The sequence below is a fragment of the Thalassophryne amazonica genome, chromosome 10, assembly GCF_902500255.1.
Source record: "Thalassophryne amazonica chromosome 10, fThaAma1.1, whole genome shotgun sequence".
NCBI classification, from domain to species: domain Eukaryota; kingdom Metazoa; phylum Chordata; class Actinopteri; order Batrachoidiformes; family Batrachoididae; genus Thalassophryne; species Thalassophryne amazonica.
The window spans coordinates 88,628,123-88,653,949 of record NC_047112.1 but is presented as its reverse complement, the minus strand read 5'-3'; the positions used below and the strand labels follow the sequence as shown (position 1 = coordinate 88,653,949).

The window sequence follows — 25,827 nt, the reverse complement described above, 5'->3', positions numbered from 1 at the left end:
AAGGCAGGCTGTTCACTTGAATTTTGAATAGGCAGCACAGAGCCCCTACAGTGGACCTCAGCACCCAGGCTTTGATCTACACTCTGTTACACAATGGCTCCTCTGTCAGGGAGCTCCAACAGAGTTACACTGACATCAGACAGGTTTTGGTCTGACTGGAGGTTGGTCAGAGACCCCCATATAGATGGAGGGTGAAAGATGCTTGTTGAGGTTTAAAGAGCCTGTGGTATGAGTTTCTCCAGCTGACTTTCGTTGATGTACTGTTGTGTGGAGTTGTGTGACTGATGTGCGGCAGACAACACAAATTGAGATCCCTGCTGTCTTGGTTCACGAGGTCCTGGTACAATGTTGACTGCTCACCTTGCCTATGAACGGGTTTTAGCACATGCCAGAAGTGTATGTTATTGGCCCACTATGTACAGTGACATTAAAACTTGGTGTGATCAGTATTGTGCATGTCAAAGGATGAAGTTCCCAGTTCCTCCACATCATGCTCCTATGAGAACTTCCCAGGCCGAAAGGCCTTTCCAATGTGTTGTAGCCGACATACTCAAGTTGCCGGTTACATTTAAGGGCAACCAATATGTTTTCGTTGTTATGGACTATTTCACTAAATTTGTTCATCTATATGCCATCTCAGATCAAAAATCCAGCACAGTTGCTGAGTGTCTCTTCCAGAATTACATTTAGGAACATGTCGTAATGGAAACAGCCCCAACCAGTCTCAGCAGAAGACTGCCCCTCCCTGAGCCTGGTTCTGCTGGAGGTTTCTTCCTGTTAAAAGGGAGTTTTTCCTTCCCACTGTGGCCAAGTGCTTGCTCATAGGGGGTCGTTTTGACCGTTGGGGTTTTTCATAATTATTGTATGGCCTTGCCTTACAATATGGAGCGCCTTGGGGCAACTGTTTGTTGTGATTTGGCGCTATATAAGAAAAAAGTTGATTGATTGATTGATTGAAACGCTGCACAGATATGGGGAGATGGTTCAAATCAGATGTGGTGAAGCATTTGTGTAGGATGTTGGCTGTGAGGAAAAGCCATACTATTCCATATAAACTAAAGTCTGATGGTATCGAAGAAAGATTTTACAGGACTCTTATCGATCAGTTAGCTAAAACCAGTGGTGGGCACAATTCCGCTAATTCGCTAACCACTAATTAGTGAGACTAACTTTTTTGTTAGTGGATTAGCTTTTCAGCTAAGTTCAAAAACCATCTACAGGATGGCAGTGGGAATGGCGCCCAGTTATATCACACGGTTGTCAACCTGAATAACAACTTAAGCAGACTTTTCGGTTTTGCAAATGTCTTTTTTTAATACAAATGAAAAAATGACATATTTTACAAAAGCACATTTATTTGTAACACTAACACACATGTTACAGTCACTTGTGTTGGTTTTTACATATGTAGCAAGGTGAAGACCGCATTTAAAAGATATTCCCGCTATCTTGGATAACGGGGAATGTCCCTTTGGCTGACCTGGTAGAGTTCTGGTCTTTAGTTCGAGCAGTCCAGGGTTCGATCCCACCGCCATCCCGGCCACAAAGGTCCTCCGGTCACAATTGGCGCTGTCGGCAGGATGTGGGAAGTCACAGAACATGCTTAAATGCACCTGTGACTTCGGGACAAAGTCAAAAATGATGGGGAGATATGTAGCAAGGTGAAGTCGGGATTGAAAAGATGTTCCGCAAATTTGGCTAACGGGGAATTCCCCTTTGGCTGAACCGGTAGAGTTCTGGTCTTTAGTTTGAGCAGTCTGTGGTTCGATCCCACCGCCGTCCCGGCCAAAAAGGTCCTCCGGTCACACATAGAATGAATGAATCAACCAATGAGTGTGAGCAGAGGCTCAGTTTACCCATAATCCCTTTGGGCATCTGTGTGTGTTAATCTTCAAAATTTCAGAATTAATGCATTATTTTCAAATGAAAAGATATGTGTTATATTTTCACGTTGTACAAATGACAGAGTTGACATTAATGTAGTTATTCTATCTGGATTAATTTGATTTATAAATCAAAACCATAAATCAAACCTGCTTTCCTTTTCAAGACGTCTGCCTCCTGGCTGGACCACTGTATACTGTGAACGATGACTCGTTCCTACAGCAGTGGACAGGGCTCACAAAGACAGAAGCACTGACTCATTGATGGTGTTTGGGTTTGTGATCATCTTTGATTCTATCAGAAGTGTTGGTGGTGTTTAAACTCACACAGTTATGTTACATATGAATGAAATTGGTCAATTGGTTCAAAAACTTATTTTGAAAAACTACAAAAACTACAGTTTTACTACCATTACAGGTCACATGATGTGCAGAAAGAGTGAAAGAATCACATGGCATTCTAAAATACATGACATGTGTTGACAAAGTAAGAGATGGAGAGCTTGTTGTACCTTTTGAGATATGACATTACAGCACTATGGAATTTAACCCCTTCTAAGCCTGTATATCCCATCAATGGGAAATTGGGACCAGGAATCTAGCAACATTTCCCTAAAACTACGGTCTGCGTAACATTTTTATCTAACTATATTATTATGTAGGTTTAGATGTAGCCTTCAGTGGTGAAGCAGTCTTTCGTTGTAAACACAGATCCAGGTCAAATTACTTACAGAAAAATAAACCATGCAAACGATGGAACTGGATTAGAATAGGAATAACTCCCTTGTGAATGATGATTTGTGGATGTTAATTTTGGATTTTATGGTTTTCAAATATCAGTTTTACAGTAAAACTTAATTTGCGACTGTAAAATACAGCATTAACATCTGCAAATCATGAGACACAGCAGGGTTATTCCCTAAAAGTTTGTGCAACTCTATAATGGAAACCAAGTTAGAAAAAACATTAGATGATACCTTCAAATGTCTTGTTTTGCCCACAGCCCAAAGACATTCAGTTGGCTGGCAGATACAAGTAAAGCAGCTCATAAAATAAACCAACAGAAAATCATTACATTTAAGAAGTGGAAATCAAAGATTTTGGATATTTCAAAAAAAAGTTCAAAACAGTTCATCAGTTATCAAAATTGCTGTTGATTCATTTAACAGTACAAAAATACTCTTCTTTGGCACTGTTATGTGTCGACGCGGGTTGAGGAGCGGACCTGCGTCTGATGGAACCCAGCGCTAAAACAACCAGAAAGCGGTTCCAATAACAAAATAATTTATTTTCCCCTTTTGGTGCATAACAAGTGTACAAACAAAAACTGCGTCGGTCTGGCGGAGTGAAGGACGGCACGCTCTCCAGCGCCCAAAAGGATCGAAGCCCGGCGCTTCTGGACCCACGTTCACCGCCAAACACCCCCCAGGTGGACACGACAAACCGACTCTGCGAAGGATAGAAAAGGTGAGGTAAGTCAGCAGCTACAACTAATATCCTTCAAAAGGCACACACTATCAGCAACACATTCAGGTCTGAATTCAAGCTTTATGTAAATGAGCAGCTTCTCACAACAGGTGGAGGATCATCAGTCTGCATGCCACGGCAGTGAGAAGCAAGCTGCACAACTCTCATCAAAGTTCAAATATACTGCGTAACAAAATACCAAGTTACTGTTAACAATTATTCAGATAATCAATCACCTCTGATGTGTGCTGACAGCATGTGTCCCTCACCCTTCCTCCTTCACAGGCACGATGTGTCAAACCCAGGCGCGGCCCTCAGCATCTCACAAACGAACATCACAAGGTCGAGTTCCCGGCAATTCTGCTTGAATCACACATGGCTTAAATGCAGAACGCCATCTCATTATCTGCTTCAGCTGAAAGTCTTTAAGGTTGCATGTGAGCACCATCCACAGGTGCTGCACATAACGTTGATGAGGGTGAAGGACTCTTCAGCCAGCACCTTCTCCACAGACAAATCAGTTTTCATACCACCTGGAGAGCAAAGAAAAGAAAAGAACACCAAAATGTCCAGCCACACCCCCCCCAACACACAACAGGCACCACTCTGATTTTATTCCTTAGTATTTAAATAAGGGATTCATAATATTACGTTGCCAATATAATCAAAATTTGTGCTGTCTGGAAAAAAAAAATGTATTGCCCTGAAGGTGTCATGCCCCACCCAGTTCCAGGCTTCAGCCCTTATTTTCCCTCTTTATTTGGTTCTGCTCTTTCTGCCCCAGCCTTGTTTTATTGTTATATTCATCATGTGTTTATTATATGTTCTATTTTTGCTTTAGCATGTTCTTCTTTGTTACTTTTATACTTTAGCCATGTTCCAGTTCCATTCTAGTTTTGTTCTATCAGTTTGTGTTTTCATGGTTATCATCTAGTTATTGTTTGCCTATTTTTGCTCTTCTCATTTCTGTAATTTGTAGTACTGTGATGCCAGGTTTTGTTATCACTTAGTTTCTGTTTTTCTTATAGTTTTGTCTGTCTGTGCCACTTAGTTTTTGTCATGGTGTGTTATTTCCCATCATTCTGTTTATCATGTTCTGGTATGCTTTTCAGCCCTGTTCAAGTTTAGATTCAGGTTCATGTTTTTCTTTGTATGTTCTCTAGCTGTCTTGTCTGTAATCTCTTCACTGCTCACTTGCACCTGTCTGTCTCATCCTGTTCTCGTCTGTCTGCACTCTTCTCAGTTCTCACGTGTTCACACCCAGTTTCATTGTTATCACAGTCTCTTTCTGATCACTGCACTCTCATGTCCCACACCTGCACTTTATCACTGTTGGCCACGCCCCATTTATCTGTCATTTACTTGCCTATTTGTCACCGCCTTTCTGCATGTCTTTTGCCAATTAGTTGTCACCTGACCACGCCCCCTTCCAGGCCCTTCCTCCTCCACGTGCACCTCATTATCTTATTACCACCTGTTCTTATTTAAACTGCTTCAGTTCACTTCCTCCCTGCTCGTTTGTTGAGTTCTCTCACTTACCAGCACTTTGTCTTGTCCTGTTTTTGCCAAGCCGTGTTTTTGACTCTGCTCTGTGTACCGGATCCTGCTTTTTGTCTCAGCCCTGATAACTCTGTTTGCTCGTGTACTGACCCTGCTTGTTTTTGACCACGTCCTCTGTCTTGTCCCTGCCCGGTACTTTTGCTCCGTGGACTGCCTTTTTGTTACTGAACCCAGGCCTGAATTAAACCATCCTTTACGCATATGTCCTGTTGTGAGCCTGCATTTGTGTCCAGCCTCTGTCTGTTTTGCCTCCGCTCAGTCCTGTCAGAAGGGAAAAAATTCAAGGTAACAGGCGGCACGGGGTTCTCCCGACTTGCACGAGGGATGCTGGGAAGCATATGGTGACAGCCAGTCAGAATAGTGAAAGGCAGCATGATGCCAGCTGGCTGCTCACTAAAATAAAATAAACCAAGACGGCAGAAAATGCTCCAGAACAGCTTATTTCTGTAGAAATCAAACATATTTCTCATATATTTTGTAAAAGTTAGCACATTTCTAAATCTGAAAACCCTGTTTTTGAAACCAGGTAAAACCTCTGAAGTTACGGTTGCACACCAAGGGAACGCGCATCACGTGAGGTCAAAGATAATCTCTAAACCTCATGCATATGCACATGCACTTCCTCCTCTAGATGCATTAAAAAGACAAAATAGCTGTTGTGGAATTCCCTTCAAGTAAATATGCTGTCTTCATTAAAATGAACAGCAAATTTAGAACATGCTACTAGAAAAATAAACTGACATAAGAGAAACTAAATTTAATCAGTTTTGTGAAATTTGAAAAGTGTACAGTTTAATTGTTGCAGCTTGCATATGATATATAAATAATTTATGTGCCAACAGTTTGGCAATCTCCCCCCAACGACGTTTTAGGGCCACATTGAGGGTTTTTTTTTAGACTTTGAGAATAAAGTCTTAATATTACGAGAATAAAGTCATTACGAGAATAAAGTAATAATTTTATGACAAAAAAATTGTAATATTATGAGAATAAACTTGTAATTTTACGAGAATAAAGACGTAATTTTCTGAGAGAAAAACTCTGCATCTCAAAATGAGATCTGTGGAGCACTTTGTTAAGTTGTACTTCAGTATAGGTTTTATAAATAAGGAAATACTCCATCTTTTGGCCCATCTGCACCATATTATCATCAGTATCAGAACTTTGAAAAGAATATGCAAGAAAATGTATCTATTCTGGAGGAGGAACCACACGGACTTCGCCTGTAGTTCCGGCAATTAGTAGCTCCTGAAATCGCCACTTTCATGGAGGAGGAAATGGCTGGAACTGGCAGTCTGCAGGGTTATCACTTCTCCTATAAATACAACTTTATTCTCGTAATATTATGACTTTATTCTTGCAATATTACAAGTTTTTTTCTCATAAATCTACAACTTTATTCTCATAATATTATGACTATTCTCAATGTCTAAAAAAAACAACAACACACAACTCAATGTGGCTCTAAAATGCTGTCATATCCCCACCACCCCTCCCCTGCCCAAAAGCGGCTATACTAAAATACAAAATGGAGCAAAATGGATGAAATGGGGACTGATAATTATGAAATGGGGGTAAAATTTAACAAAATGGAGCAGACTGAACCAGACTGACTCCAAATATGAGTAAATTAAGTACTTTTATTCATATTTTGGCCATTTTTTTGGCATTCTGGAAATTCGGAAATGTGCTCTGTACATGTACTGTGGGTGTGCCACCTGGTGTTCAAGAGATGAAACTTCAGCCACTGACCCATAAAATGACCCTGTTTACGTGCAGATAAAAAATGTACAGTTGTATGCAAATGTTTGGGCACCCATCATGATTTCCATGATTTTACTTTATAAATCATTGATTGTTTGGGTCAGAAATTTCAGTTAAATATATCATATAGCGGACAAACACAATGATATTTGAGAAGTGAAATGAAGGTTCTAGTTTTTACAGAAAGTGTGCAATAATTCTTTAAACAAAATTAGGTAGGTGCATAAATTTGGGCACCCTTGTCATATTATTGATTTGAATATATTTAGCACTAATTGGAACACAAAACTGGTTTGGTAAGCTAAAAATTACCTCCTTAAAATGACCTCTTTAAACAGGTGAATCCAACCTTGAGAAAGGGTATTTAAGGTGGCCATTTGCAAATGTTTCCCCTCTTTGCATCTCTTCTAATGAGTGGCAACATGGGAGCCTCTAAACAACTCTCAAATGACCTGAAAACAAAGATTGTTCAACATCATGGTTTAGGGGAAGGATACAAAAAGTTATCTCAGAGGTTTCACCTGTCAGTTTCCACTGTGAAGAACATAGTGAGGAAATGGAAGACTGCAGGCACATTACTAGTTAAGGCCTGAAGTTGCAGGCCAAGAAAAATCTCAGATAAGCTCAAGCAAGGATGGTGAGAAGAGTCATAGTGAACCCACAGACCTGCTCCAAAGACCTATAACATGATCTTGCTGCAGACAGTGTCTCTGTGCATCGTTCAACTACACAGCGCACTTTGCACAAGGAGATGCTGTATGATGCTGTAATGCAGAGGAAGCCTTTTCTGCATACATGCCACAAACAGTCACTTGAGGTATGCTAAAACACTTTTGGACAAGCCAGCTTAATTTTGGAATAAGGTGCTGTGGACTGATGAAACTAAAATTGAGTTATTTGGTCATAACAAGGGCGGAATGCATTGCTGAAAAAGAACACAGCATTCCAAGAAAAAAACTTGCTACCTACAGTAAAATCTGGACGTGGTTCCATCATGCTGTGGGGCTGTGTGACCAGTGCAGGTACTGGGAATCTTGTTAAAGTTGAGGGTCACATGGATTCCAGTCAATATCAGCAGATTCTTGAGAACAATGTTCATGAATCAGTGACAAAGTTGATTTTGCACCGGGGCTGGATCTTTCAACAAGACAATGACCCTAAACACTGCTCAAAATCTACTAAGGCATTCATGCAGAGGAACAAGTACAATGTTCTGGAATGGCCATCTCAGTCCCCAGACCTGAATATTACTGAAAATCTGTGGTGTGATTTTAAGCGGACTGTCCATGCTCAGAAACCAAGAAACCTGAGATGTTTTGGAAAGAATGGTCCAAAATACCTTCAACCAGAATCCAGACGCCCACTGGAAGCTATAGGAAGGGTTTAGAGGCTATTATTTCTGCAAAAAGAGGATCTATTAAATATTGATCTATTTTTTCTGTTGGGGTGCACAAATTTATGTACCTGCCTAATTTTGTTTAAAGAATTATTACACTTTCTGTAAATCCTAGAAACTTCATTTCACTTCGCAAATAGTGTTTGTCTGTTATATGATATATTTAACTGAAATAGCTAATCCAAACACCCAATGATTTATAAAGGAAAGTCATGGAAATCATCAGGGGTGCCCAAACTTTTGCATACAACTGTATACCATTAATAAAGGATTATTAACCGAACGAGGTTAATAATTTGTTTATATATATATATATATATATATATATATATATATATATATATATATATATATATTGATATATGCTCGTATATATAAAAACACGCGAATGCCCAAATATGAAAGCTGCTGATGGCTCGTAGACACAGTTCATAGTCAGAGCAGACGTGAAATCGTTCACTTCACCTCTGAGCCATCAGCTCTGAGGTGAGCATTCAAGTTCACCTCCAAGAAAGAAAGAAAGAAAAAAAAAAGAACAGCTTCATTTCTTCTGCTCACTTCAGAGCCCTGAAGCCGAGCTGAGTAGCGGTTCACCTTAGCTCACCTCCGAGCTGACGGCCGGTGTCCTGACGGAACACTGGAACAGAGCAGGAACTTGCTAACAGATATATCTGGTTGTTAGCTGGTAAGCTTTCAATCTGTGTGTTTTTTTCCAATGCTGTTTAGATATTTATGGAGTATGTTCATGTCTGACTTGGTTTTTTGAAACGCATTTTTAGCTTCCTGGTTTGTAAAGAAAATACGCATTCGGCCCAAATGAAAAAAATACACGTTTGGACCGATTGTCATCGAAACCAGTCCAGATATGGGAAAATATCCAACCGGTAATCAGCCAATCAGAGCGCATGTGGTGCCGCAGCCATATAATAATCAGATTTATGTTGTTCTTTTATATTTGCACGTTTCATCATTCTAAAGAACTAATGAGAGACGGGGAGAGCACTGTCTTTTCTCTATAAAGCCTATGCTTTTTTTTCAAGACCTGCTCTTTATGAAACCAGAATTTTAGGTACAATTTCGTACAGTCACTTGCCCAGTTCCGGATCATTGCCAGTTCTGGATCACTGCTGTAGTATTTGCGCCACCGTTTCTCATAATCAGCACGAATATGCTATTATCATATACTGTACCTATAAATGATACGCCAATATGATTGGATAAAACACTAAAGAATAAATAGCAATACACCCTTTTCACGGACGGGTAATATTTTTCATACCACCCGAGTAATCAGCCAATCCGGACAGTGGAGCGGCGCCACGACGAAGAGGCGTGGTCAGAGGAACTATGAAATACTGGTGAGTCACTATTAATAATTTCTTACATGTCCAACCTTGTAGGTTGATCGTTAAAATTAAATTTGTTAGTTCTAAAACCCATCATAATTATTTATAGGAAAACGTTCTTTTTTTTCTACTAAGGTTTGAACTTTGAGTGTTTACACAGGAGAGAAAAGTGAGAAAATGTTAATGCCTGTTTGAGAAAAGTGCATAAAGTGTGTAGTGAGGGGTTTTACAGCCTTAAAACATCTATAATAATTGTAAAAAATAACGCTGACTACTTTGCGGATTATTTTTAGAACGTAACTCCCGCGATAAACGAGGGACCACTGTATATCATAAATCGTTATCAAGTTGTTCACCAATGAATATGGCTTTATACACCCTGAAGAAAACCATACAACATTTATCATTTATAGGTATATGATAAATGTTTATTTATAGGTATATGATTGGAGCGCCTTGGGGCAACTGTTTGTTGTGATTTGGCGCTATACAAGAAAAAAGTTGATTGATTGATTGATAAAATCGTAAAGTTGTTTTACCAATGAATATGGCTTTTTACACCCTGAAGAAAACCATACAACATTTATAGGTATATGATAAAATCGTTATCAAGTTGTTTTACCAATGAATATGGCTTTTTACACCCTTCAGAAAACCATACAATATTTATAGGTATATGATAAAATCGTTATCAAGTTGTTTTACCAATGAATATGGCTTTTTACACCCTTCAGAAAACCATACAATATTTATCATTTATAGGTATATGATAAAATCGTTATCAAGTTGTTTTACCAATGAATATGGCTTTTTACACCCTTCACAAAACCATACAACATTTATAGGTATATGATAAAATCATTATCAAGTTGTTTTACCAATGAATATGGCTTTATACACCCTGAAGAAAACCATACAACATTTATCATTTATAGGTATATGATAAAATCGTTAAAGTTGTTTTACCAATGAATATGGCTTTTTACACCCTGAAGAAAACCATACAACATTTATAGGTATGATAAAATTGTTATCAAGTTGTTTTACCAATGAATATGGCTTTTTACACCCTGAAGAAAACCATGCCACATTTATCGTTTATAGGTATATGATAAAATCGTTATCAAGTTGTTTTACCAATGAATATGGCTTTTTACACCCTTCAGAAAACCATACAATATTTATAGGTATATGATAAAATCATTATCAAGTTGTTTTACCAATGAATATGGCTTTATACACCCTGAAGAAAACCATACAACATTTATCATTTATAGGTATATGATAAAATCGTTAAAGTTGTTTTACCAATGAATATGGCTTTTTACACCCTGAAGAAAACCATACAACATTTATAGGTATGATAAAATTGTTATCAAGTTGTTTTACCAATGAATATGGCTTTTTACACCCTGAAGAAAACCATGCCACATTTATCGTTTATAGGTATATGATAAAATCGTTATCAAGTTGTTTTACCAATGAATATGGCTTTTTACACCCTTCAGAAAACCATACAATATTTATAGGTATATGATAAAATCATTATCAAGTTGTTTTACCAATGAATATGGCTTTATACACCCTGAAGAAAACCATACAACATTTATCATTTATAGGTATATGATAAAATCGTTAAAGTTGTTTTACCAATGAATATGGCTTTTTACACCCTGAAGAAAACCATACAACATTTATAGGTATGATAAAATTGTTATCAAGTTGTTTTACCAATGAATATGGCTTTTTACACCCTGAAGAAAACCATGCCACATTTATCGTTTATAGGTATATGATAAAATCGTTATCAAGTTGTTTTACCAATGAATATGGCTTTTTACACCCTTCACAAAACCATACAACATTTATAGGTATATGATAAAATCATTATCAAGTTGTTTTACCAATGAATATGGCTTTATACACCCTGAAGAAAACCATACAACATTTATCATTTATAGGTATATGATAAAATCGTTAAAGTTGTTTTACCAATGAATATGGCTTTTTACACCCTGAAGAAAACCATACAACATTTATAGGTATGATAAAATTGTTATCAAGTTGTTTTACCAATGAATATGGCTTTTTACACCCTGAAGAAAACCATGCCACATTTATCGTTTATAGGTATATGATAAAATCGTTATCAAGTTGTTTTACCAATGAATATGGCTTTTTACACCCTTCAGAAAACCATACAATATTTATCATTTATAGGTATATGATAAAATCGTTATCAAGTTGTTTTACCAATGAATATGGCTTTTTACACCCTTCAGAAAACCACACAACATTTATAGGTATATGATAAAATCGTTATCAAGTTGTTTTACCAATGAATATGGCTTTTTACACCCTTCACAAAACCATACAACATTTATAGGTATATGATAAAATCATTATCAAGTTGTTTTACCAATGAATATGGCTTTTTACACCCTTCAGAAAACCACACAACATTTATAGGTATATGATAAAATCGTTATCAAGTTGTTTTACCAATGAATATGGCTTTATACACCCTGAAGAAAACCATATAACATTTATCATGTATAGGTATATCATAAAATCATTATCAAGTTGTTTTACCAATGAATATGGCTTTTTACACCCTGAAGAAAACCATTCAACATTTATAGGTATATGATAAAATCGTTATCAAGTTGTTTTACCAAGGAATATGGCTTTTTACACCCTTCAGAAAACCATACAACATTTATCATTTATAGGTATATGATAAAATCGTTATCAAGTTGTTTTACCAATGAATATGGCTTTATACACCCTGAAGAAAACCATACACCCTGAGACCGAGGTGTATGGTTTTCTTCAGGGTGTGCGAGGTCTGTTAGAAAAGTATCCGACCTTTTTATTTTTTTCAAAAACCTGATGGATTTGAATCACGTGTGCTTGCATGAGCCAACCTTGAACCTTCGTTCGCATGCGTGAATTTTTTCACGCCTGTCGATTGCGTCATTTGCTGGTAAGCAGCCTTTGTGTGAGGATGGGTGTAGTCTCTCGTCAGATTTTCTTTGCAAGGAAAATGGCGGAACAACTGGAGCAGCGTGACTGCATCAAATTTTGCCAGAAACTGGGCGACAGCCAGGTGGAAACCATTTGGATTATTCAGACGGCTTTTGGTGACAATGCTCTGGGCATCACACAGATTAAGGAGCGGTACAACCGATTTAAAGACGTCCGTACAACGGTGGAGAGCGAGCCACGCTCTGGTTGGCCATCAACATGTCGAAATGACCAGATCATTTCCAAAGTGAACTTTGTGGTAATGTGGGACCATCGTGTGACTATCCGAGAAATTGTGGAAGAGGTGGGCATGTCACAACATGTCCTGTGAGACTTCAACACGGAGGCGCTTTTGCTCTGTTAGCAGCTTCGTGCCGAAGCCATCGGCATGAATTTCACCGCCACTCTTTTCAGGGCCAAATCTTCTGTCACAGTGGAATGTGCCGAAAAAGTGCTGATGTCCACCCCTTTCACAATTTCTCGGATGCTGTGACATGCTCACCTCTTCCACAATTTCTCGGATAGTCACACGACTGAAAAGTCACTGAAAGCCGTCTGAATCTTCCGAATGGTGGAAGAGGTGGGCATCATTTTTCAGAGTCCAGCATGTCCTGTGAGACTTCAACACGGTGGCGCTTTTGCTCAGTCAGCAGTTTCGTGCCAAAGCCATTGGCATAAATTTCGCTGCAACTCTTTTCATGGCCAAATCTTCTGTCACAGTGGAATGTGCCGAAAAAAGTGCTGATGTCCACCTCTTCCGCAATTTCTTGGAGAGTCACACGACGGTCCTACATCACCACAGCGTTCACTTTGGAAATGATCTGGTCGGCTCGCTCTCCACCGTTGTGCGGACGTCTTTAAACCGGTTGTACCGCTCCTTAGTCTGTGTGATGCCCAGAGCATCGTCACCGAAAGCAGTCTGAATAATCCAAATGGTTTCCACCTGGCTGTCGCCCAGTTTCTGGCAAAATTTGATGCAGTTGCGCTGCTCCAGTTGTTCCACCATTTTCATTGCAATGAAAATCCGACGAGAGACACCCATCCTCACACAAAGGCTGCTTACAAGCAAATGACGCAATCGACAGGCGTGAAAAAATTCACGCATGCGCACGAAGGTTCAAGGTTTGCTCATGTAGGCACACGTGATTCAAATCCATCAGGTTTTTGAAAAAAATAAAAAGGTTGGATACTTTCTAACAGACCTCGTATAAAGCCATATTCATTGGTGAACAACTTGATAACTGATAATACTTGCTACCAATGGAAAGAGTGATGTTTTGTCTACAAATGACCACAAGCTCGACTGGATCCAGGCATCTTTGTGATCAGCAGAGGAATAAAAAAAATCCGGTGTCTGTGCTTTTTCTGACTCACTCAATCCTGCAAGTTTGAAAGTAACGCTCTCTAAGACGTAGAAAATGTGAGTTAGCCATTCAGTGTTTTTGGTTCTAGAGTGGGAAAATACTTACTTACTTGGGTAGAAAATGTCAGTGTGTTATGTCTTGCTGTTTAATTGCTGCGCGCATTTACCTCTGATGCGAAAATTTGCCGGTTGTGGATCACTGAAGCAGCAGCCTCGTGTCTGTAGTTGTGAGTCATGTGGACTTTGGGGGTCATCTCAACATCACAAATGGGCATGAATGTGGGGGCTTTTACTTTTTAATTCGGGAGAAATCTCACCTCCACACTTCATTTTTTGCTCGTAAAAACGTATAACAGCGCCTTTCAAAACTAAGTAAATTCTCATTTAATAAGTATAATTTATATCATTTTGTGTTCAAAACACATTCTCGGGAACAGTGTGTATCATTCTGCATTAGAAGGGCTCCAGCCAGATGCCAGGAATGACCCCAAAGTGACACAGAGTGTCATGATCCAGAACCGGCAAAGTGATCCATTACTGGCAAATATTTGCACCACACATAATGTGGCTTCACACTTTAAGTAGAAGGGCTACACCATCCTGACTTCTTCAGCTAGATAACATCCAAATACCCAATACAACAATACACAGTAAAGGATATTCAGTTGTATTATGGCGATTCGGAATTGGGCAACCTTCTGTATTTTAGTATGCCCCCCCCCCAAAAAAAAAACCTGAGCGCGCCTCTGAAACTGACATATTTACGGCAAATGTGTTTTAAGGATGAACATGAAAAATAAAGCATCAGAGCTTCATCTGAATGTCCACAGGTAGCAGCATTATAATGTGACCAGCGCCCAAAACGGCTGAGAGAGGAGCTGATTCGCCCTCCTGGTTTCTGAGCTGAAAACAGCCTGTTTTTGTTTCCTGGAGTTTGCGTGTTTGCGTGGAGTGGAAGGCGACGGAGTGTTTGTGGGAAGAGATTTCCACAAACGGAGCTGAACCCGCCCTGAAAACCCTTCCTCAGGGGGGAAGACTTCCTCTCTTTCTCTCTCTCTCTGCTGCTGCGTCCACATGAAAAATCACAGCGTGACCGTCCACGCAGCCACAGCTCCACGCGCAGTCTTCGTGCCGTGATCGGCGCTCGTGGACACACGGCGCGGCGGATCCACGGGCATCATGAGAGGAGTGGATGAGAAGACAGAGGGTTCATAACCGTCCACGCATCCGCTCCGCCGCTCGTGCTGGACACTTCCCACCCAGGTGGAGTGGATCGATATATCCCCACGCACGGGGCCGATATTTCCACGACGTGTTTTAACTTTTGGATGTGCGTCCTGCAGGCTGGATCCAGGACATGGCGCACCCGCAGGGCATACTGCTCTGCGTGGGCCTGTTGCTGGTGACCGTGGGGGTGGTGATCGCGATGTGCTCGGGCATGTACCAGCAGACCTACCTGCTCTTTGGACTGGGGGTCTTTCTGGGTCTGGGGGGCACGGGCCTGCTGGTCGCTGCGCTCTGCATGGTCATGAAGAACCTCCACGTCTCCGTCCCCGGACACTTCCTCCTGCACCCACGCACGGGCACGCGCTTCAGCCCACGCCAGGCACTCGCCATTCAAAGGTACACGTGCACTCAGGAACTCCAGCTGTATGCACTTTACATATTCAAGTCAAATGATATCATTTATTATATTATTTCTGACATCACATAATAATAATAGTATTTCATATTCAGAATAATTTTACATCTATATATACACTGAAAAAAACGATACTTTGGATCAACTTAAAAAATGGATGTAATTTGTTAAAGCTATTTTTTTTTCACAATGAATATTTATGATTTTGTAAAGTGATTCCAGCAGATTTAAACTGGAAACCACAATTTTCCATTAGACCAATGTAAATAAGTACTTTCAATGAAGTGCACTGATGTTTCACTTTTTCTGTGTGTGTGTATATACAGTAGCGTTCAGATTAATAGTAGTGCTATGTGACTAAAAAGATTAATCCAGGTTTTGAGTATATTTCTTATTGTTACATGGGAAACAAGGTACCAGTAGATTCAGTAGATTCTCACAAATCCAACAAGACCAAGCATTCATGATATGTACACTCTTAAGGCTATGAAATTGGGCTATTAGTAAAAAAATGTAGAAATGGGGGTGCAAAAAATTATAGGCTGTTCATCTACAATGATCTCCAATGCTTTAAAATGGACAAAAAAAAAACAAAAAAAACAAACAAACAAAACAAACAAAAAAAAAAAGAAAAAGAAGAAGAAAAGTGTTCAGAAGAACAGCGTAGTTTGATTACAGAGTTGATTGGAGAGGAGAAAACATATACACAGGTGCAAAAAATTATAGGCTGTTCATCTACAATGATCTCCAATGCTTTAAAATGGACAAAAAAAAAAAAAAAAAAACAGACGCATGGAAGAAAATGGAAAACAACCATCAAAATGGATAGCAGAATAACCAGAATGGCAAAGGCTCACCCATTGATCAGCTCCAGGATGATCAAAGACAGTCTGGAGTTACCTGTAAGTGTTGTGACAGTTAGAAGACGCCTGTGTGAAGCTAATTTATTTGCAAGAATCCCCCGCAAAGTCCCTCTGTTAAATAACAGACATGTGCAGAAGAGGTTACAATTTGCCAAAGAACACATCAACTGGCCTAAAGAGAAATGGAGGAATATTTTGTGTACTGATGAGAGTAAAATTGTTCTTTTTGCGTCCAAGGGCTGCAGACAGTTTGTGAGACGACCCCCAAACTCTGAATTCAAGCCACAGTTCACAGTGAAGACAGTGAAACATGGTGGTGCAAGCATCATGATATGGGCATGTTTCTCCTACTATGGTGTTGGGCCTATATATCGCATACCAGGTATCATGGATCAGTTTGGATATGTCAAAATACATGAAGAGGTCATGTTGCCTTATGCTGAAGAGAACATGCCCTTGAAATGGGTGTTTCAACAAGACAATGACCCCAAGCACACTAGTAAATGAGCAAAATCTTGGTTCCAAACCAACAAAATTAATGCCTTGCAGATGTGAACAAATCATGAAAAACTGTGGTTATACAACTAAATACTAGTTTAGTGATTCACAGGATTGCTAAAAAAGCAGTTTGAATATAATAGTTTTGAGTTTGTAGCGTCAACAGCAGATGCTACTATTATTGTGAACACCCCCTTTTCTACTCTTTTTTTTTTTTGTTTTTACTAATAGCCCAATTTCAAGCCTGAATGCTTTGTCTTGTTGGATTTGTGAGAATCTACTGAATCTACTGGTACCTTGTTTCCCATGTAACAATAAGAAATATACTCAAAACCTGGATTAATCTTTATAGTCACAGAGCACTACTATTATTCTGAATGCTACTGTGTGTGTATATATATATATATATGTGTGTGTGTGTGTGTATGTATGTATATATAATTTTTTCTCCTTTGTAGGAGAAAAAATTATATTGGTTTCCTCCAAATCTCTCAATTATAGCAAACTAATTACATTTTGAAACAAGGTGTTACAAACCATTATGTCAGGGTGTAATTTTGGGTAAAATTGTAGAAATTTTTATTCATAAAGTCTGGCTTTTACCCCTGCGCCCTCTAGTGGCCATTTTTTTGTCAGTGAAAACATTTCCAAAAGCGATACAAATACATGTAATTCGGTCACTTTTCAAAGGGATCAGAGTTGTCATTAAAGTCAGTTTACTGTACAATGCTTCATTTCAGGCCATCTTGGTGTATAAATCTCATCGTCTTCTATCAAACAGCCATCAGCTGTTTGATAGAAGCAAGTTAGAGACCAAAAAAAAAAAAGCCCAGCTAATTTTAATAGACAAGCAACACAGCCCGAGCGTAGTTTCACCGAGCAGCCAGTTGCGAAGTATGAATTCCTCACCTTTGGTTTAGCCACTTCGCCGGAAGTGACGTGGGGCCGACCTCGAGAATTGGCTGACGCGGACATGCGAGAACTTGACTACATCTGGGTCTGTCAAAATATGGTGAACAGCGTACAGCCCGAGCGTGTTTACATTGAGCAGTACGAATTTTCACCTTCCAATTCGCCGCTATACCCGTCGTCACCCATACATACTCACTCACTGTCCACTTCATCAGGGACACCTTGCTAGTATCGGTGTCACCAAATATTCAGCGATATCTGCGTACGTGCATGTGGGCGATATTTTTAAAGCGGTCAGGTTCAGCGGGTTGGGTGCAACAGTTCCTTCAAATCAGCGCTGTATGTTAATGCAGTAAGTTCGTCTTTGCATTTCCCACAAACACAGAGACCTTGGCGCTTACAAAAAAGTTTCAGTTCATCAAGTTCCCACCTTTTAAAGTCATTTAAATTGCACCGATTGCTCACGTTTATATTGCATTCTGCTGTCTTTACCATGTTGGCACAGGTTTGGTTGGTAGCCAAAATTTTATCCATTCCCACTGCTCGAGATGCACAACTCACTTATTGTTGACTCTAATTTGTTAAAGTGAAGCAGAACAAAATAAATAATTCAAAATTTGTAATTTTTTTGTTTTGTTTTAAGAGCCACAAGTCGAGCCAGTTCAAAAATATGATGCAGATTTCGTGTTTCGTTATTTTGTGTTATATTTCATGTAATTTGATGTTATACATGGGTCATAAATAATGTTTAAAATGTTAAAAACATTAATATTGGATGGATATAGTGTTTTCTGCTGCATTCAAAAACATACGTCGAGTATCTTTAATCTGTGAGCAGCAGAGAGCTGCGTCAGACACTTTAGCACCGTCAGATAGACAGTGTAAATGTAAACTTTCTTGTTTTCAGGAAGTGTTTTTGAATTGTATTAGAGCTTTTGTCATTAGTGTTGGATGAATCTATTGTGCAGCGAGTTGTTTTTTTGGCGGTGGGGGGGGATTTCACATGTCACACCAGACCACCTTCAATATTTCGGCAATTTTAAGTTTGTTTGATTTTTGCGCAAATGACGGCATCTCATATAGCATCACTCTACAGATTTAAAAATCATCTAGGCAGCGTCACTAATTGGCAAACACGCCATCCATGAAATCTTCAACCAATTCATATAAAACTTCAACGTTTGCAATAAATCGGTGGCGTTGTCTTCCTAAACTCGCTTGCGGGTTGGTCTGATCTCAAATGGGGACAGTGATTCAACAGGAGTGTAGATCGGTACACTTTGACTTTTACCTTCCTCTTCTGAAAGTTAAAGGTAAGTTAACAAATTCTATTTATTCTTCCAAGCTTCCCAGATGGAATGATGGATTTGCTTCGACTGGTTGGTTTGCTTTGAGTGCCCCTCACACACAGAGCAGGCTGATCCTGCCTCACACAAAGCAGGAGACAGGGAAAGAAGCGCCTTGCCGAAATGTTGGTGACTGATGAAACAAACGGCAGTATACAGGCTTACGTAGCAGGTTGACTTTGTTGCTGCTCCATGCTATTGCGCTGAGCTAACTTGCTAACATGGCACAAACTATTGCATGGAAGCCGAGAAGGTCATACAACAACAGCTGCCTTCAAGACAGTGAGAAGTAAATTAAATAAAACGGAGAGAACATTATTTTTAAATCAATTGTTGAATATTTTGAATCAGTTTTGAATCATTAATTATAAGAATGTGATGTAAATCGATTTTTTTCCTTCCACACCCCTAGTAAATAGCATGGACACATCCCCGTGCTGAAAACCTGATGATCTCTGATCCCTCAGTTGACACTGCATCAAGCACTGTCATTCATCAATAGCTGATATAACCACATGGGCAAGGGATTACTTTGGAATACGTTTGTTAAGCACTGCAGTATGGAGGTACATTCACAATTACCACTTAAAACTTTACTGTGCATAAAAGAAGCCTTATGTTAACCCTGTCCAGAAACAGTGTTGACTTCTCTGGACTCTGTGGCATCTGGGTTGGACTACACAATATAAATGTGCAGTGTGGTCAGACGAATCAGTTTCCCACATCTTTTTTTGGAAGACATTGGTGTGCTCTGGACAAATAACAAAAAGGACCATCCAGATTTTTATCAGAAACACTTCCAAAATCCAAGTTCTGTCATGGTGTGGGGTTGTGGCAGTGCCCCTGGCAAAGGTAATTTACTCTTCTGTGATAGCAACTTTAATGCAGAAAAGTACAATGAGATTTTAGAGCAACATATGCTGCCTTCAAGACAATATTTTTTTCCTGAGACAGCAATGTATTTTTCCAACACGGTATGGTGGCTTAGTGGTTAACTCTGCCTCACAGCAAGAAGGTCCTGGGTTCGCTTCCCACCTGATTCTTTCTGTATGGTGTTTGTCCCTTCTCACTGTGTCTATGTGGGTTTTGTCCCACTAACAAATAATGCTTATTTTGAGTTTTATCCTTTCTTTGCCCCGACCAAGGTGCTGGACTGTGACTGCCCACTGATCCTAGTGGTTGAATTGTGTCTAACTGTAATTCTGATGGGTTAAATGCAGAGAACAAATTTCATTCATGTATGTACAATAAAGGCCCTTCATCAAAACAACAACAACAAAAAAAACAAGATGGTGCAAAACCACATTCTGCACACATTACAAAGGCATGACTGCAGAAGAAGAGGGTACAGCTACTGGACTGGCCTGCTGGCAGTCCTGACCTGTCCCCAATAAAGAATGGAGAATTTTAAAGAAAACTGTAACAACAAGATGACCCCATACTGTCTTCAGACATGTTTGCAGAAAGAATGGGACAAAATGACACCCGGAATGCTTCATTACTTGGTGTACTCAGTGCCGAGAATGAATGGCAAGATTACAAAGTAGTCAGTTTTTTTGGAATACTGTATGTTGCAGGTCTGAAATACAGGAATGGATGTACTATATATTAACAAATGAAATGAAGTTAACCACACAAAACATGAAATATCTTGAGTTCACACTCTGCAATGAAATGGGTCAAAGTAAATATAAGGATCACTGCTTTATTTATTTATTTGTAAAACTTTTATATTCCATACTGTCACAATTTCTTATTTGGAGTTGTAGACCATTTTTTACTAACATTATAAAGCAGATTTTAAATAGGTTGACCCATTAGCATATGACCCAGTAATGGGCTGTGTCAGGTGTTACCGGGCCATGAAAGCACAGTCGGAGCAGTGGGCGTATACTTTGCATTGAAATGCACATGATTTTACTGCAAAATTTCAGTAGCCATTGCACGCGGTGAAAGACGATGGTCCTGTTCTTGACCTTTTGAGTCTGGAGACTGATCCCAGGATATCAGCAGCTTCGGAGGCATCAACAACTGTGTCTGGCACCAACAATCACTCCACGCTCAAAGTCACTTAGATCACATTTCTGTTGTTTGGCTTCAACAACAGCTGAAGCGTTTGTGTGTAAGTAAGTATGTTTTCCTACGCTGAGATGCTGCCACAGGATTGGCTTATTAGAATTTGTGTTGAATCTGCAGTAATTTTCAGATTGAAGTAGTGTATAGAAAGAAATGTAAAATAACCCTGTGAAATTAAATTACTCAAATATAGTATTTCCACTGAACGAACATTAAAGGAACCATAATATTCAGCCAATCACCAGCTGAACACAGGTCACCACCAGCTGCATTAAAAACAACGAACTCTGGTTCTTTTAACTTTTTTTTTTAATAAACTTCATTCAAAATAGGCTGTATTGTGATTGCCAAAGTTTTTCTTTGAAAATGTTGGAGAATTTATTCAAAGTCCAAAAAGAGACCCAAAAAATTGATAGGTACAGTATGTTAGGGATTATTATTACAATAAAAATAGAGCCTACTGTTATGTGTCGGACGCAGCCCAGAGAACCAACCAGCGTTTGAAGGACCCAGTATAAAATAAGCAGAGCACGGTACAAAGGATAACAGAGTTTAATGAACATAACAGTGCTGTGAAAAAATATAAAAGTGCGCGGTCTGGCGTGGTGGTTTTGCGGTGCGCTCCCAGCAGCGCCAACGGTCCGGAGCCAGAACCAACCCGGACCCAAGGACCCCGCCGGCACCCCCCAGGTGGCCGCGACAAACCGAGTCTGTGAAAGAAGGAATCATTATGTGAGTCCACACTCAACACACAGAGAGAACGCTCAAAGGTGCACAAACAGCAAACACTTCCTGGCTTAATTACTAATCAGCTTCCCACCCTGCAGGCATGGAACAGCCAGTTCACAAAACTCCACTGCAGAGGAAGCTGATTACACGACCAACATACAGCTCAATATAATAAGGTGTGAGAGACACCACATTTACCGATTGTATAAATGTTAGTCACAAAATCCAACGTACCTCAGGAAGTGTGCTGACGAGCGTGAGACCTCACCCCCTCCTCTTTCACAGACCATGCATCAAACCTGGACGTTCTCTGCATCCACTGATGATGAGATGGCTCCCGAGACGACGATCTCACCCGTCTGGTCACAAGGTCGAGTCTCTGGCAAATACGCACTGTGTACTCCAGTCTTAAATGCCACCATGTTCCAATCCATTGTAGATGCACCACAGCTGTGAGTCCTGACGAGCCGCAGGTGATCAGGGTGAGGTCCTGATAAACTCAGCTACACAGCCACTCAGTCCCAAATGCAAGCCACCTGGAAGGAAAAACAAAAGACAGGACAAAAGACAGAAACAAAAAGGCAGCCAGGCCCCCCCAGCCATACAACACCTACTTTAAATAAATAAACAAATGAATGAATAATACTCATTTGGTTCACATTCATTTCAAACAGCCCCCCCCCCCCCCAAATTATTTTCTTTTGGAGTTACAGGGTGATAGGCCGCTAACCCTACGTCGTGGCACGGCGTCCGTCATAGTTGTTGGCATTGTTGTTGTTCGCTTTTTGCGATATCTCAAAAACTGTCTGATAACTTTTTTCTAATTTGGCAAGGGCGTAATATGGGTCATTGACATTGTTTCTGTCAAAAATCATATTTGTAGATTTGTTTGTTTGGAAATGGTGGCCATTTTTATGCTGACAATAGCCATTTTGAGCACTTAAAGGCAATTTTCTCAAAAACTAACTTTTTTTCTAATTTATCAAGGGTGTAATATGGGTCGTTGACATATTTCACGTCAAAAAATTATAGTCATAGATTCATTTGTTTGGAAATAGCGGCCATTTTTATGCTGAAAAAAGCCTATTTGGGTATTTGGACCCAATTTTCTAAAAAAAAAACTGTCTGATAACTTTTCTTTTAATTTATTGGTCATTTAAACTATTGGTCATTGACATTGTTCCCGTCCCAAAATTATTTGTGTAGATTTGTTCGTTTGGAAATGGCCATTTTATGCCAAAAACGGCCATTTTGCCTTGGGCTTTAATTGAGCAGGTAACCCACAGGGCCCTTGGTACTCTAGAGTTGTTGTTTTTTTGTGTGCATATAATAACATTAATAATGCAAATTTATGTAGTTTACAGGTAGAAATGTTGTTCAGTTACTGTTAAATGTTCAGTTTTAGTACTACAGTTTTGCACCAAATGAATTGATGAGTCACATAAAAAATCTGGTTACTTCATTTTTTTCAAATAAATGAAACAAGGAGTAGCATCTTGGATTGAAACTGTGTTTTTTCTTAAATTATGGCAGAGCTGTTAAACTTTAATGTGCTTTCAGTGTGTCTGTGAAAGTGCAGTATCAGGGAAAATGCAAGTATTACATCAAGACTCAGTATAAGCAGATACTCAGTATTAAAAGAGTTGGATAGGGATCAGGATGGGGGGATAAACCTAATCATGGCATTCCTAGTTACAAGGTAATGGCATTTATTCTTTTAGCGTTATGTTGACAACCTGGAGGGGATAGACTCATTCATTCATTAACTCATGCACCCACCATCCTGTGAGGGAATCAACCAAGACACTGTCTTCCTCACCACTGAGGCATTGCCACAACTCATGCATGCACTGCATTTTAGAGGTCACATGCCCAGGTTTGGAATATTTTCAACATCATATCTCCAAGGTGTTTTTCAGGCATTCCAAGTGTTCGTCAAATTATTCACGTGCAGATGTGTCATCACACGTTTGTCAGTAAGTGCAGATGAGCTGTCACAGTTGTCACCAGTCTCACAGACACAGTTTGACAAATGGATAACAAATGTGTTCTGGAGATAAAAATCCAGACTCTACCACAGCGCATTGGAAAGAACCCTCTTATTTAAAAAATTGTGGGTTGACTGTAAAAGCAGTTGACAGAGAAAAATGTCAGCACATATGCACGGGGTTCATGGTCTCCCTTTGCATTGTCTGAGGCAATCTATGATTTATCCTGTAGAGTTCATCATCACAGGCTCTGCACACTGTCCCACTCTGTGCAGGAGACAATCCAGGACTCATTTTCCATCACGGAGGTTTTTTCAAGCGGCTGACAAAGCCCAGGCGCTCAGCCTTTTCAAAGCTCTGCTGAAGTTTAAATAGAATTTGATGGATGAGGGAACAGTGTGAAATAACTATCAGGTGGGGCCGCAGCTGTTGAATCACAGGGAAGATGGTCGTTATCATCCGATTTCTTTTATTAATAATTTGATGAGCAAACAAACTCCTCTGTCTGCTGAACTTCACAGGAGATTGGATAGAATTCGCCGGGAGATGTCAACAGACTCTGTGAGCAGGAGACCAGAGCCTGAATCCTACCTTCCGTCCACGCCGCCGCCCTGGACGATGGAGCCTCCTCCGTCCTACGATATGGTGATGAAGAACCAGGAGCACCACGACCAACTGTAACCTCTCCCCTCTGTTGCAGCTCTTGCCCTCTTGTCAGTGCCTTGTCTGGGTCAGAGCCTCAGGCCAACACTCGGTGCTAAACCAGAAATAAAATGGGCATCCAGCAGCGGGAACTGACTGCTTCCGCTTCCAGACTCATTGAGCGCCAGTGTGGCCTCCAGAAACCATGTTCACCGCAAAGACGATCATCATGAAGACCACAACTTTTCTTCACTCTCTGTGCTAAGGGTCTTTTTTAAGAGCAGCATTATGTAACTTTAACCACAGAGTCAGAGGATTAGTGTGATCAGAAGGGCTGCAGACAGCAGGTTTGGGTTTTATTCAGGCCTCCTTAGATCTGTATGTGACTTACTACTGTGGTTGTGAAGCACAATGAGAAGTTTCCACACAACTTCAAAGTGCCTTATCCATTGACAGCAGAATGTTAACACTTTGTTCATATTTTGGATGTGTAGCTGATGTTTGTAGGAATGTCTAGTGTAAGAATGGTGTTGTGATAGGAATATAAACCCGAGTTAATGAATAGCTACAGCGCTCCCTGTGGGTGGTATTATGATGGCAGTTATGTGTTAAAGGTAAAGAAGAGAAATGTCTTTTTGTGCAAAAGTCATATCTAAAGCATGCAAATATGTACTCATGATGTTAAAAGTAGCATGTGACGTTATGGGGCACTGAAAAGGGGGTATCTCAAGCACTTAGTGGTGTCCCCTGTTTCCAACATTTTATTCAGAGGGGTCAAATTACACACATAAAAAAAAGTGTCTTGACGTTTCATTATCACTGAAAAAAGAACCAACTTTAAAAGTTGCTTCAATTGGTAACACCTGAATGAATTAAGTTTTTTAAACTCAAGTTAATTAGTTAGTTCAACTCTAACTTAAAAACTTAAGCTGAATGAATGAATGAATTTATTTATTCGGCACACAAATTAACAATAAGAAAAACTCATAACAAAACAACTCAACAACGTACCCATGTGACCGAAAGGGTGTGGACAGAAGCAAAGCTTATAAATCCCCACCCCTTATATTCTAAAAATAAGAAATACACACATAATCACAGATACATAAATACATATATACACACACACATAGATATATATATATGATGACAAATACCAAAAAAGAAATAAAAAATACCAAAAAAAATTTAATCAATGAACTAAAATTTCAAAACACAACCAGACAAAATGGCGCACAACACATAAGCCTGAAAACAATAACAAAATCGATGAACCCAAGTCTTCAAAGTATAACAAACAATTTTATTATTCTTGTAATGCCTTT

At 39.6% G+C, this 25,827-nt stretch overlaps 1 protein-coding gene across 1 annotated transcript; it reads left to right on the top strand.

Annotated features, from left to right (window-relative positions):
• The first annotated feature begins 14,722 nt into the window (after positions 1-14,722).
• On the top strand, positions 14,723-25,614 carry si:dkeyp-51f12.3 (uncharacterized protein LOC107988041 homolog). The gene is made up of 3 exons (XM_034180447.1): positions 14,723-15,069; positions 15,150-15,429; positions 24,382-25,614. The coding sequence occupies exons 2-3, from the start codon at positions 15,164-15,166 to the stop codon at positions 24,539-24,541; spliced, it is 426 nt and encodes a 141-aa protein (XP_034036338.1). The 5' UTR covers positions 14,723-15,069; positions 15,150-15,163; the 3' UTR covers positions 24,542-25,614.
• The last annotated feature ends 213 nt before the right edge of the window (positions 25,615-25,827 follow it).